We start from the raw sequence: 14,114 nt of genomic DNA on the forward strand, positions 1-14,114 counted from the left end.
TCAGAGCCATGGCTGCATTGGTAGCCCACTTAAGTTCAGCCTCCATTGAGGATATATGCAAGACTGCATTGCGGTCTTCAGTCCACACATTCACATCTCATTACTGACTTGAGCAGAATACTCAACGCAACAGTTAGTTTGGACAGATAGTCCTGCAGAATTTGTTTGGTGTCTAGAATCCAATTCCTACTACTACTACTATTTAGCATTTCTATAGCGCTACAAGGCGTACATAGCGCTGCACAAACATAGAAGAAAGACAGTCCCTGCTCAAAAAGCTTACAATCTAATAGACAAAAAATAAAGTAATCAAATCAATTAATGTGTACAGGAAGGAGGAGAGGAGGGTAGGTGGAGGCGAGTGGTTACAAGTGGTTACGAGTCAAAAGCAATGTTAAAGAGGTGGGCTTTTAGTCTAGATTTAAAGGTGGCCAAGGATGGGGCAAGACGTAGGGGCTCAGGAAGTTTATTCCAGGCGTAGGGTGCAGCGAGACAGAAGGCACGAAGTCTGGAGTTGGCAGTAGTGGAGAAGGGAACAGATAAGAAGGATTTATCCATGGAGCGGAGTGCACGGGAAGGGGTGTAGGGAAGGACGAGTGTGGAGAGATACTGGGGAGCAGCAGAGTGAGTGCATTTATAGGTTAGTAGAAGAAGTTTGAACAGGATGCGAAAACGGATAGGGAGCCAGTGAAGCGAGGAGAGGGGTAGTGTGAGTAAAGCGACCCTGGCGGAAGACGAGACGGGCAGCAGAGTTCCACCCTCCCATGCCCTGTTTTATTCTGTTCCAGTCTGCACCTCCTCACCCAGTTTGTATATTGTTTAAGGCTAATTGGATTCAAGTTAGTCTTGCCGTTTCGAGACTCTGTTGTCCAAGACTTGTTGTTTTCAGTGAGCCTGGTAGCTAGGGATTCCCAAGTGTAAGGATACAACTGTTCTGCTTGTCCTTGGAGAAAGTGAAGTTACTTACTGTTGCAGGTATTCTCCGAGGACAGCAGGACAGGTTTCCTTATACTCCGTCCAACTCCCCTTGAATTCTCTTCTAGTTATTTTATGTTACTGAGGGTCCTGAGCTCATGTGTCGGGTGGGAACGCATTCATGCATGCGTGGTGGGACCACTGCCAAAAGCCTCTTAAAAATATAGTGTGCTGAGCAGTGTCTCCACCGGGCTGTCTCGGGATGGCATCAACCCATTGTAAGGATATCTGTCCTGTTGTTTTGGGAGAATACCTATTATGGGTAAGTAACTTTGGTTCCCAGTGGTGTCAGGCGACAGGGAACCTTGTGGATGTCCTCATGGTTTCCCTGGAGTGTGCTTTGTGGCTCCGTTGGAGGGTGACTTGATCCAGTTTTACACTGGGACTTTCATTACAAATTCTTCTGCCCCAAAAGGTTCTGACTCTAGGTTGATGAGGGCCAATGTAGATGGGCTTCACAGCCAGGAACATGGTCTGCTCAGGAGACTGAGTTCCTAATCAGCCTCCTAGAGTTACAGGCAATCTGAAATGCTCTAAAGGCTTTCATGGATCAGCTTCTGAACCAACATTTTTTTATTCAGACAGACAACTACGTTGCCATGTACTATGTCAACAAGCAGGTGGGTACAGGATCCTACCCCTTGTGTCAGAAAGCAGTTGGGATGTGGCAGTGGGCTGCCAATCATGGAATGATGTTCTAAACCACATAACTGGTAAAGAAAGACAATAGTCTGGTGGATAGGCTGTGCAGTGTGATGCAACTGCAACATGTAAGAACATAAGAGTAGCCATACTGGGTCAGACCAAAGGTCCATCTAGCCCAGTATCCTCCTTCCAACAGTGGCCAATCCATACCACAAGTACCTGGCAGAAACCCAATTAGTAGCAATATTCCATGCTACCAGTCCCAGCAGTGGCTTCCCCCATGGCCACCTCAATAACAGACTGTGGACTTTTCCTCCAGGAACTTGTTCAAACCTTTTTTAAATTCAGATGTTGGTTGGAGGGAGGTTGATATTTTTTCACCAAAGGTGGCCTCTTTTAACCTCCGACCGATGGGTTCTTCAAACAGTCCGGTTAGGATACACCCTCAATCTGGAATCCAAAGCTCCAAACTGGGAGACTGGGCGGCTAAATGGCAGATGACGTTTAATGTGAGCAAGTGCAAGGTGATGCATATGGGAAAAAGAACCCGAATTATAGCTACGTCATGCAAGGTTCCACGTTAGGAGTTATGGTCCAAGAAAGGGATCTGGGTGTCGTCGTCGATAATACGCTGAAACCTTCTGCTCAGTGTGCTGCTGCGGAATAGAATGTTGGGTATTATTAGGAAAGGTATGGAAAACAGGTGTGAGGATGTTATAATGCCGTTGTATCGCTCCATGGTGCGACCGCACCTTGAGTATTGTGTTCAATACTGGTTGCCGCATCTCAAGAAAGATATAGTAGAATTGGAAAAGGTGCAATGAAGGGCGACTAAAATGATAGCGGGAATGGGACGACTTCCCTATGAAGAAAGACTAAGGAGGCTAGGGCTTTTCAGCTTGGAGAAGAGACGGCTGAGGGGAGACATGATAGAGGTATATAAAATAATGAGTGGAGTGGAACAGGTGGATGTGAAACGTCTGTTCACGCTTTCCAAAAATACTAGTACTATGGGGCATGCGATGAAACTACAGTGTAGTAAATTTAAAACAAATCAGAGAAAATGTTTCTTCACCCAACACATAATTAAACTCTGGAATTCGTTGCCGGAGAACGTGGTGAAGGTGGTTAGCTTGGCATAGTTTAAAAAGGGGTTAGACAGTTTCCTAAAGGAGAAATCCATAAACCATTACTAAATGGACTTGGGAAAAATCCACAATTCCAGGAATAACATGTATAGAATGTTTGTACGTTTGGGAAGTTTGCCAGGTGCCCTTGACCTGGATTGTCCGCTGTCGTGGACAGGATGCTGGAATCGATGGACCCTTGGTCTTTTCCCAGTGTGGCATTACTTATGTACTTATAATTTGCCCACCAAGAGCTCAATCATACAGTTCCCAGCACAAACAGGTACTTGCAGAGGAACTCTCCACCCTTCTAAAGGCTCAAGCGGTCGAACCTGTTTCATCAGTGGAAGAAGGGCTAGGATTCTATTCCTGGGACTTCCTTGTGCAGAAAAAGGCAGGGGGGATGCGTCCCTAAGGGGCCTGAACAAATTTCTGGTTCGAGAAAAGTTCAGGATGGTTTTCCTGGGCACCTTTCTTCCCATGATTCAGGAGAACGATTGACTATGCACTCTAGACTTAAAGGATGCTTACACAAATATCTCGATACTTCCAGCTCACAGGAAGTATCTTCGATTTCGGCTGGGAACTCAGCACTTTCAGTACCGTGTATTGCCTTTTGGTCTGGCGTCTACACTCAGAGTGTTTACAAAGTGTCTGGCAGTAGTAGCAGAGTCGCTACACAGACTGGGAGTGTATGTGTTCCCTTATCTCGACGATTGGCTGGTGAAGAGCACCTCAGAGGCAGGCGCTCTACAGTCCATGCGAATGACTATTCAGGTGCTAGAGCTACTGGGTTTCGTGATCAATTACTCTAAGTCTCATCTCACCCCAGTACAGAAGTTGGAATTCATTGGGCCTCTGTTGAACACAAAGACAGCTCGAGCTTATCTTCCCGACGAAAGGACAGACAACCTCCTGTCCCTGGTGTCCATGGTTCGAGAGTCTCAGCAGATCACAGCTCAGCAAATGTTGAGAGTTCTGGGGCACATGGCTTCCACAGTTCATGTAACTCCCATGGCACGTCTACATATGAGATCAGCTCAATGGACCCTAGCTTCCCAGTGGTATCAAGCTGTGGGGGATCTAGAGGATGTAATCCAACTGCCCACTGACTTTCGGAATTCTCTTCAGTGGTGGATGATTCGATCCAATTTGACCTTGGGATGTCCATTCCAAATTCCTCAGTCACAAAAAGTGCTGACGATGGATGCATCCCTCCTGGGGTGGGGAGCTCATGTAGATGGGCTTCACACTCAAGGAGCTTGGTCCTTTCAGGAAAAAGATCTTCAGATCAACTTCCTGGAACTGCGAGCAATCTAAAGGCTTTCAGAGATCAGCTGTCCAACCAAATCATTTTAATTCAGACAGACAGTCAGGTTGCTATGTATTACACCAACAAGCAGGGGGGCACCGGATCTAGCCCTCTGTGTCAGTAAGCCGTCCAGATGTGGCTTTGGGCGCACTGTCACGGCATGTTTCTGCAAGCCACTTATCTGGCATGAGTAAACAACAGTTTGGCCGACAGATTGAGCAGGATAATGCAACCTCACGAGTGGTCACTGAACATGGGAGTAGCCCGCAAGATCTTCTAAGCGTGGGGCACTTCCTCGGTGGATGTTTTTGCCACTCAGTTCAATCACAAGGTCCCTCAGTACTATTCAATGCTTCAGGCCCACGACAGACTAGTGTCAGATGCCTTTCTCCTACTTTGGGGAACAGGCCTTCTGTATGCGTATCCTTCCATACCTCTAGTAGGGAAGACTTTGCTGAAACTCAAGCAAGACTGAGGAACCATGATTCTGATTGTGCCCTCTTGGCCCCGTCAGATTTGGTTCCCTCTTCTTCTGGAGTTGTCCTCCGAAAAACTGTGGAGATTGGATTGTTTTCTGACACTCGAGGGGTCACTTCTACATCCCAATCTCCAGTCTCTGGCTCTCACGACCTGGATGTTGAGAGCTTTGAAATTGCCTCTTTAGGTCTTTCAGAGGGTGTCTCCCGAGTCTTGCTTGCTTCCAGGAAAGATTCCACAAAAAAGTGTTACTCTTTGAAGTGGAGGAGGTTTACCGTCTGGTGTGACAGCAAGGCCCTAGATTCTTTTTCTTGTCCTACACGGACCCTGCTTGAATACCTTCTACACTTATCAGAGTCTGGTCTCAAGGCTAACTCCGTAAGAATTCACCTTAGTGCGATTAGTGCTTATCATCGCTGTGTAGAGGGAAGCCTATCTTTGGACAGTCTTTAGTTGTTCGCTTCATGAGAGTTTTGCTTTTGTCAAAGCCCCCAGTCAGACCTCCACCAGTGTCATGGGATCTCAACGTCATTCTCACCCAGCTGATGAAAGCTCGAGCCACTGAAATCCTGCCATCTGAAGTACTTGACCAGGAAAGTCATTTTCTTGGTGGCTGTTACTTCAGCTCGTAGGGTCAGTGAGCTTCAGGCCTTAGTAGTGCATTCACCTTATATTAAGTTCATCACAACAGAGTAGTCCTCCGCACTCACCCTAAGTTTCTGCCAAAGGTGGTGTCGGAGTTCCATCTGAACCAGTAAATTGTCTTGTCAACATTTCCCCCTTTCCTTATGCCTGCCCTGGCAAAAGCAGTTTGCATACCTTGGACTGCAAGAGAGCATTGGCCTTTTATGTGGAGCAGACAAAGCCCTTCAGACAGTTCGCCCAGTTGTTTGTTTCGTTCGACCCCAACAGGAGGGGAGTCGCCATCGGAAAACGCACAATCTCCAGTTGGTTAGCAGATTACATTTCCTTCACTTATGCCCAAGCTGGGTTGACTCTAGAGGGCCATGTCACGGCTCATAATAAATGAGCCATGGCTGCGTCAGTGGCTCATTTAAAGTCAGCCTCCATTGAAGAGATTTGCAAGGCTGCAACATAGTTATCAGTCCACACATTCACATCTCACTACTGCCACCAGCAAGATACCTGACGCGACAGTCAGTTTGGGCAGTTCGTGCTGCAGAATCTGTTGTGGGTTTAGAATCCAACTTCACCCCCCCAGAACCATTTTTGTTCTGTTCCAGGCTGCACTCTCAGTTAGTTGTTTATTGTTTTCTGGTCAATCTATGTTATGTCCTCGCAGTTGCGAGGCCCAATTGACCAATGTTCATTGTTTTGAGTGAGCCTGGTTGCTAGGGATACCCCACATGTGAGAACAAGCAGCCTAGCCTGCTTGTCCTCGGCAGTGGCGTATCAAGGGGGGGCGGTTCGCCGTTGCACCCTCCCCCCCCAGGTGCAGCACGTTGACACCCCCCCGACGACCAGCTCCCGCACCCTACCTTTAAAAAGAATACTGGGAGTCGCGCCTGCCCTGCATGTACAAGAAATGTGGACCGTTGGCTCTTCTCTCGCTCTGTCCCGTCCTTGCGGAAATAGGAAGTTGCATCAGCGGAGGGTGGGACAGAGTGAGGGAAGAGCCGATGGTCCACATTTCTTGTACTTGCAGGGCAGGCGCGACTCCGGTATTCTTTTTAAAGGTGGGGGGGGGGGGGTGTCGATTCGCCGAGGGGGGGGGAGAGCTGGCAGGAAGCACCCCCTCCCGAGCTGACACCCGGGGCGGACCGCCCCTCCCGCCCCCCCCTTGCTACACCACTGGTCCTCGGAGAAAGTGAAGATGCTTACCTGTAGCAGGTATTCTCTGAGGACAGTAGGCTGATTGTTCTCACAAAGCCGCCCACCTCCTCTTTGGAGTTGTTGTTTATTTGTTTATATGCTTTTTGATTAAACTGAGGAGGCACGCTCACGCGACGGGTGGGAAGTCGTCCGCACATGTGCGGTGTGCGCGGTTCGCGCCAGAAGACTCTGGCAAAACTTTTTAATTTTGCTGTTGAAAAATTTGCCGTTTCCAGGGCCGATCCGGACGCCGTCCCACATGTGAGAACAATCAGTCTGCTGTCCTCGGAGAATACCTGCTACAGGTAAGTATCTTCGCTATAGCTAATATGAGGGAAGTCCAAGGCAAGTAAGCCAGGTACTTTAGGGGAGGGGCATGGCATGATCAGGATCCTTTTCCCATCAGACTGAGAAGGAATAATGAGTGGGACAGAAAGCCAAATCTGGGCTAGGAACCCCAGGAAACCTTTCCCATGAGATAGGGGAAGGGATAATGGAAAGTGCAGGGAGCCAATAGGAGAGGGGAATCCCCCTGAAGCCATTCCCATGAGGCCAGGAAGGGCAGGGGGGTCCCTGTACATGTGAGTTGGGGCCTAGGCTAGCCCAGCAAATGGTGGAGGGAGATGCAAGGGACAGAAAGCAGATACGGCCCTAGAAACTGAGCAAAGGTACACTACAGCCCCATAGTTGGAACCTGTGCCAGAAGACATGGCCATGGATTTAGAAACAAATAGATCCCTGGATTTAGAACTGATTTCTCTGTACTTTTTGGAACTGTGCCAGGAGTTATGGACACTATTATCTAAGGTACTGGCACTTGGAATGAACTAGATTTTGTGTTGCTATTTTATTTCTCAAATAAGATGAAAGTAAGATGATGTTTCCCTGGCAAGTTTGGGACATTTGTTTAAGGAGGAAGATGAACTAAGTAGTGCTGAGCCCCAGTTTTAATTTTAATACTGTGTTGGAAGAAAAGGGAAACCAGAATCATTTTGATATTTGTGTAGGAGGTTTCCCTGCAGTTAAAGGGAATTGGGTGGAGCCGCCTTCTCTGCTCCTTTAATAAGCCTCGAAGAAGCAGAGGTTATGCAAGGGGCATGACAGCCATTGAAAGAAAGAAAAGCCAAGGCAATGACAATCTGTTTGGAAGGGGGTTGAGGCTGGAAATAAACCTCAGAAAGAAGTGGCCTAATCTGGAAAGGAAGTGTAGTAGACCTAGCTGGCCAAAAAAAAAGTCAGGAAAGTGAAATCAGCCATATGGGGTAGAGACACTTTGTAAAGGCTGTCAGTGAGAAGCAGTGAAAGTTTACCCAAGTAAAGCATCTGCTTGAAAGGGGCCAGGCCAATTTCTTTAAGAGATGGATCTAGAAGTTTGAGTAATAAGGCTGGAGTGACAGAGGTACAAGAAATTCTGCTGTAATAATAGACTACCACATGAATGTCCTAAGTTTGATGTTCAGGGGGAGAAAAAAAAACCTGGCATGAATTAAAGATGATCTTGTTGCTGTTTGCACTGAGTTTAACACCTAGAATGTTTGAGATGATTAGAATCCAAGAGCTGGAAGTGGAGGAGCCCTGCTGGCTCTCCCTTAAAGCATGTCTGGATACAGAGGCCTAGCACAATCCTGCCTGCAGGGGCGACAGCATGTACTGCTCTTCTATCATGCCCATGAACTGTGTTCAAAGCCTTTATACCCTCTGCAGAGGGGCCCCTCCTTCACCGGTGCCTCTTCTGTGAGCAAGGGCCCCCAGGAACACCACCTTGTTTCCACCCTTGCTTAAACCCTTCACCAATTGCATCCATTTTCCATTACCAGTTAAACCCATCACCAAGTGCATCCAGTTTCCATCACCAGTATCACCCACTACACACTCATGATTAAGCAGACACAACCAGATAGAGACACTCAGACATTGGTAGATGGACACACCCAAACGCGTGTGCATACTTATATGCAAACGCACTGATCTTTCCACAGAGATTAGGAGGATAGAGGGAGGGGCTGATGAGGGGAGTGGAGAGCAGGTGCTTAGAGAGTTGAAAAGGGTGTTTGTTTGGCCAATTTATTCCACTTTGTGAAGACTTCTTTGCAAAAAAATCCACCTAACTTTGAATTTTTAAATGTGTTAATGTATATTTAACTTTTTATGTAAATGTTTAAAAGGAAAACTAGTTTTTTTGTGTTTTGTTAGAAACTGACCTGTTACGAATGATGATGTATCCATCACCACCTATTCTTTTCATACTCTGTATTTGTTCTAATAAATGGTTACTTTTTTTTGTTTAATAAAAAAAACAAAAGGGTGTTTGGTAGAAAGGTTTGGAATGGAGCAGAGAGCATGTTAATGGATCCGTATTACAGGCTCTGTAAAAGGTTAGATGAGGGCAGAAAGGTAACTAGTTAGAGGATGAGTGAGGCCTGGCCATGCACTAAATTGCCAAATAGCAGCACAGTGGATCAACCAACAGTTAAAGAGACACATTCTCTGCCATTTAGTTGCAATTTGTAGCAGGTGTACATCAAGCACATCCTTTTTTATGCCATGGGTGTTGCTGACATTTATGGAATACATCCTGTTCTTGAAGTTTCTGGTCCTGCCTAGCACATGTCAATTATTTGCTCCAAACACACCCCTTTTTTGGGGCATGTACGTGTACGGAACATGCTGCTCATGCACACACTTGTTTGGCTTTTATAGCATACTGCTGAGCGTGTTCCTGGTTTTTTTGGGAGACCAGATGTTGATCTTGGATACGCATTTTATTTTGACCTAACTTTTATAGAATTGCCAAATTTATCTCTTTTCTTTTGGCATAGTAAATTAGCAGCAGAATATTTAATGTATGTTTTGGTTTTTATTTTTAAGTAAAATAAGAGTCTTGTACAGTCATCAATTATATGCTTGATTTATTCATTTTGCTAGGTATTGCTACTAAAGCAGCAGAATGATGAAAAAGATAATGAGATGATGAACGTAAAACATCAGTTGCATGAAGCAGTGCATAAGATTAATGATCTTGAGAAAATCAGAGGTAAAGATTTGTGATAGTTTTTTATGCAATGTGATACATTGCAAGATTTTGATTAGAACCTTTTATTCATTTGTTTCACATGTCTGTTTGGATATCTTAATTCATATTGTTAATGACTCTATGACTTGCTTATTTAGAAGGATTTACACCCCTGATAAAGTTTATTTGGCTAGCTGATCTGAGGCTTGATTTACTGAGACTTTTATTCCATTTATGTTTTGTTTTATTTTATTTATTTATTTATGAATTTATTTATTTGATTTTATAGATCGCTCAGACTTCTAAGAACTCAGACCAATATTATTCCTGGGGGAATTCTGTGCAAAAAATTTTCAAAATTCTGCACACCCTATTTTAAAATTTTGCATAGTTTATTTGTATTGTTTTTGCACAGAATTCCCTCATCATAAGGCTTGAAATCCCTCCTGCTTTTTCCCTCCTCAGGCTACAGTCTCCCCAGTTCTATAAACCTTTAAATCCCAGGAAAAACTCTAATTCTGTCTCCCCCACAAATCTTTTCCTGTATGCCTAAACTGCACATGTTTAGTGCCTGCACAAACTGTGCATGTTCCATCGAGGTTGTAGAGGGTGGTGTTTGGTGATAGATGTAACAAATCCAAGATGGTGGCAGGTAGTGTTAAACAAGAAGTGACACTATGGCAGCTCCAATCTTGGATTTGTGTGACCCATAGTTGCTGCCATTTTGAAAAAGGTGTGGCCTGGGCGGAGTTGTCATCATTTTGATGACCACCAAAACTGGCAGAGTTTATGGAGAGCTATGATGTTACTTCTGGTGATGTCATCAATGGAGGAAGAGCAGGCCTTGGGCGGAGAGTAGCCAGGGCTTGGCAGATCCTCAATTATGATTGGCCGACACAACCTGAAGTGGGAGTGATCACCTGTCAAAGATATGCAAATTAGGTTTGACAAAAATTAATGAACCTTACAATTCATGGTCCTTGGAACTACGAGTGCAGATTGGTTGTAGCTAGGGTTGCCAAATCCTTGGAGGTTTTTTTTTTCTGGCTGTGGGCACTTTTAGGTAGTCATAGGTTGTGATTTTTTGAGCCAGTATGAGTTTTTTGGGTGGCTGTTGCTGGCTCCTTCTTTTGGCTCTCTCTACTGTCACCCTATTGGTTAAATTTGGAGCCAGAATGAGGCTTGGTTCCAAATTTGACTTGCAAGTTATTCCCTGGTGGTTTCTAGGGACACTGGGAGTCTCAATCCTGGGGCCCCATAGTTCTTAGAAAAACACTCACAGACGAGAACACAAACTGCTAGGATTCTTAGTCAGTCCAAGACAACAGAGCTAACAAACTAATAGGTTTATTATCAAAAAAGTAGAACAGTGAACAATAAAAGTTTTAAAACAACAAACAGGAACTGTTAAAATAACAAGGAGTTAATGTTAAATCTAATTGAAGATTTGTTACTACCTAAGTAGTACTTGGGGAGATCAGGGAAAGAACTGCCCTCAAGAATTGAACAGGGTCTCAGTGCAGAGTCTACCCCCATCACAGTCCCAACTGAGACTGAGGAGCTCTATCACATTCTGGGCTAGGTGTTTGGCTGCAAGGCACAGAGAATTAGAACTAAGGATGTTTGACCAATCACACTGCAGCTTACTTTTCTCTTTGGGGGAATGTAGCTAAAAAGAAAACAGACCTCTGTTACATAATGCAGAGGTCAAACACCACCTGCTGGCCAGTCAAGGGAAATACATGAATGGAAGAAAAGTGTCATAGGGCAGCATTACAAATCACAAAGCATGAATGTCCCCAGTTTCGCCACAGCAGGCCTTTCATGTTTATTGTCCTTGGCATTCGCTGAGGTCTGAGACTTCCATGAGATTGAATGTGGGTATGGGGGCACAACTTGGTATGCAAGTACACAGGCTTTAGCTTTCTCAGTGGCTGGTCCACTGGCTTAGAACAGATTATCGGGCTGTCTACAATTGTGCAGAGCGAGGATTCAGTTTAAAATACTGTTAAAAACAGCACTTTTGTGGAAGCTTTTTCTTAGAGGAGATTTCTGGCCTCTGTGATAATCCTATATTATGTTAATTTTGTCCTGATGCGTTCTTATTTTAATTTAGTTTTATACTGTGTGTTATATTTTGAACCACGTTTTAAAAAGGTTTGAAATGTTAAAATAAATAAAATAATGTTTAAATATAGTAAGACACCAGTAACAAACAGGATATGCCTTTCACTAAAATGGTGGCTTCAAAGCTTGAAACTCAATTCCAACCCCATGTATGTCACGTAACTTTAATAATGGATGCATCTGCCACAATGTGGAGAGCTCATCTCTTCCACCTAAAGACTGAAAGTGTTTGGGGTGCCCATGAACAAAATCTATATATAAACTTCTGGAGCTTAGGGCTGTTTTCATTGCACTCAGGACTTTCGCACCTTGGATCCACTCCTGTGTCCAAATAGAGAATCAAGTGGCCATGTTCTACTTAAACAAAAAGGGAAGCTTGGGATCCCTTTCACTGTGCCAGGAGGTTCTAAATATACGGAATTTTGCTGTCCAACTAAAACTCACTATTCAAGCTGCATACTGTCCTGGTCAGTAGAATTGCAGAGCAGACTTCATCAGCTTTAAATTAAATCTCCATGAGTGGTCATTAGACCTAACCGTAGTCCAAATGCTATTCAAACTATGGTGAACTGTTCCCAGAGATCTATTTGCTTCTCAGGACAATGTGGAGTGTGCTCTCATCTGCTCCCTACATCCCAGCCCACTCAGAGTTGCTGTGGTTGTATTCCCCATTCCTTGGAACCAGAATCTGCTATATGCTTTTCTACCATTCCCTCTCATCTTGACAGTGCTTCAGAAAATTCACATAGACTAGGTACAAGAAATAATCATAGCTCCTTATTGGCAGTGACAAATTTGGTTTCCATGTCTGCGAAGCCTATCTATAGACCAACCAGCACCAGTAGACCATCATTCAACTTCGCTGATGCAATACAATGGTCAGATCTTGCATCCCAATCTCCAGACATTGTCCTTGACAACTTCGAGATTAGATGTTTATTGATATTTACTATACTGCTTTTGCTTAGTTAGCAGATCAAAGTGGCTTACACAGTAAAATTTGGGAAGTCAGAAAGGAACTACAATATTCGGATAGAAATGTTAGGATCATTCACACAAATCATGGACAAAGACTGGAGGGACTTAAAAGGAGGCTATATGAAGTGGAGGGATGCGGAAAGGACAGGATAAAATGAAAACAAAAGATGGTTTTCCTGTGATGAGAAGGTCAGTGAGCCAACTAAGTGAAACCAAAAGCAGGCGGGAGAGTAGGGAATAGTGAGAGTGGAAAGAAAACGAGGTGAGACTTAGTAGACCCTACTCCTATTATAGAGCCACTCTAAGTGGCATCATTTTTCCATCTGGGCTCAGGCTCAAAATGAAGACCTGCCTTCCATCATTAATCCTTCTCTATGTCTGGGCAACTGGATAGAAATGTATTGTGGTCCTCGGCTTAGGCATTCCCTTATGCTGTCTGTGGAGAAAGCAAAGTTGCTTATCTGTAAAAGGAGTTCTTTGTAAACAGCGGGGGAAATGCAGCCACACTACTACTCTCTCCTTCCTCTTAAAAAAAAAGGACAAGAATGTATCACTTTAGCTCTGATATAGACTGAGGGGAAGTTGCGAGAGTGAGGTGATGCGGGAACTTCTGTGCATATTCAGATGGGTCTAATCAAACCTCTCTTAACTATTGTAGAAACCGGTCACACAGGCCGGTTCCTGCAATAGTTGGATGACATTCTCCTTCTGTCTATGGAGAAACTCTGTTACAGGTAAGCAACTTTGATTTTTGGTGGCAGTTACTTCAGCATGTAGAGTTAGTGAGCACCAGGCTGTAGTGACTGATCCATTCTACACTAAATTTTTTTAACAATAGGTTAGTTCTGTGCACCCATCCATAGTTCCTTCCTAAGGCAATGTTAGATTTCTACCTTAATCAGTTCTCCTGCTAATATTTTTTCCCTTGTCCTCATGCCCACAAAGGTGAACAAGGCTTCCACACATTGGATTGCACACAAACCTGAGCTTTCTACTTGGAGCAGACTAAAACCCTTAAAAAGTCCAGCCAGGATTTCCTTTCATCCTCTGTAAATCTGGAACTGACATTACCAAGTACACTGTGACTCAGATGGCTAGCAGACTATGTTCTCTTTGCTTATGTCTAGGCAGGTTTGACTCTTGAGGGTCAATGCTTATAATGTGTGAGCTCTGGCTGCATCAATAGCTCACTTGAAGTCATCCTCCATGGAGGAATTTTGTAAATCTGCAACATGTAAATACATCCATCCCCATCCACCCCCCATTCATGTCTTCATGACTGTCTGAAAAGGTACTCCGGACACATCAGTAGATGTGGTCAGTCCGTCTTTCAGAATCTCTTTGGGGGTTTAGAATCCAGCTCTGTCACCCCATTTTCTTCATATTCATGCTGCCTCCCCCCTCCTAAAGAAGAAAAAAATATGGAAAAGGCTAGTTGCCATCAGAAATGTGTTGGCAATTGACAGAACACCTTTTATGTTGATTGTTTCTCTCCCTTTTTGTTAAAGGCAGCCTGTATCTAGGAAGTCCCATCTGTGAGGAGTTGCTGTCCTGCTTGTTCATGGAGAAAACCAAGTTACTTAACTGTAGCAGGTGTTCTCCATGGACAGCATGATACAAATCCTTA

The 14,114-nt window shown here is 44.5% G+C and overlaps 1 protein-coding gene across 1 annotated transcript in view; it reads left to right on the forward strand.

The window, feature by feature from the left end:
* LOC115482081 (synaptonemal complex protein 1-like) overlaps window positions 1-14,114 on the forward strand; it is a 265,107-nt gene that overhangs the window by 106,998 nt on the left and 143,995 nt on the right. The window contains exon 2 of the mRNA XM_030221644.1: window positions 9,295-9,403. Within this exon, the coding sequence (XP_030077504.1) occupies window positions 9,295-9,403 (109 nt within the window). The remainder of the gene's footprint in view (window positions 1-9,294; window positions 9,404-14,114) is intronic.

The sequence above is a fragment of the Microcaecilia unicolor genome, chromosome 12 (genome assembly GCF_901765095.1).
Source record: "Microcaecilia unicolor chromosome 12, aMicUni1.1, whole genome shotgun sequence".
Classification (NCBI taxonomy): Eukaryota; Metazoa; Chordata; class Amphibia; order Gymnophiona; family Siphonopidae; genus Microcaecilia; species Microcaecilia unicolor.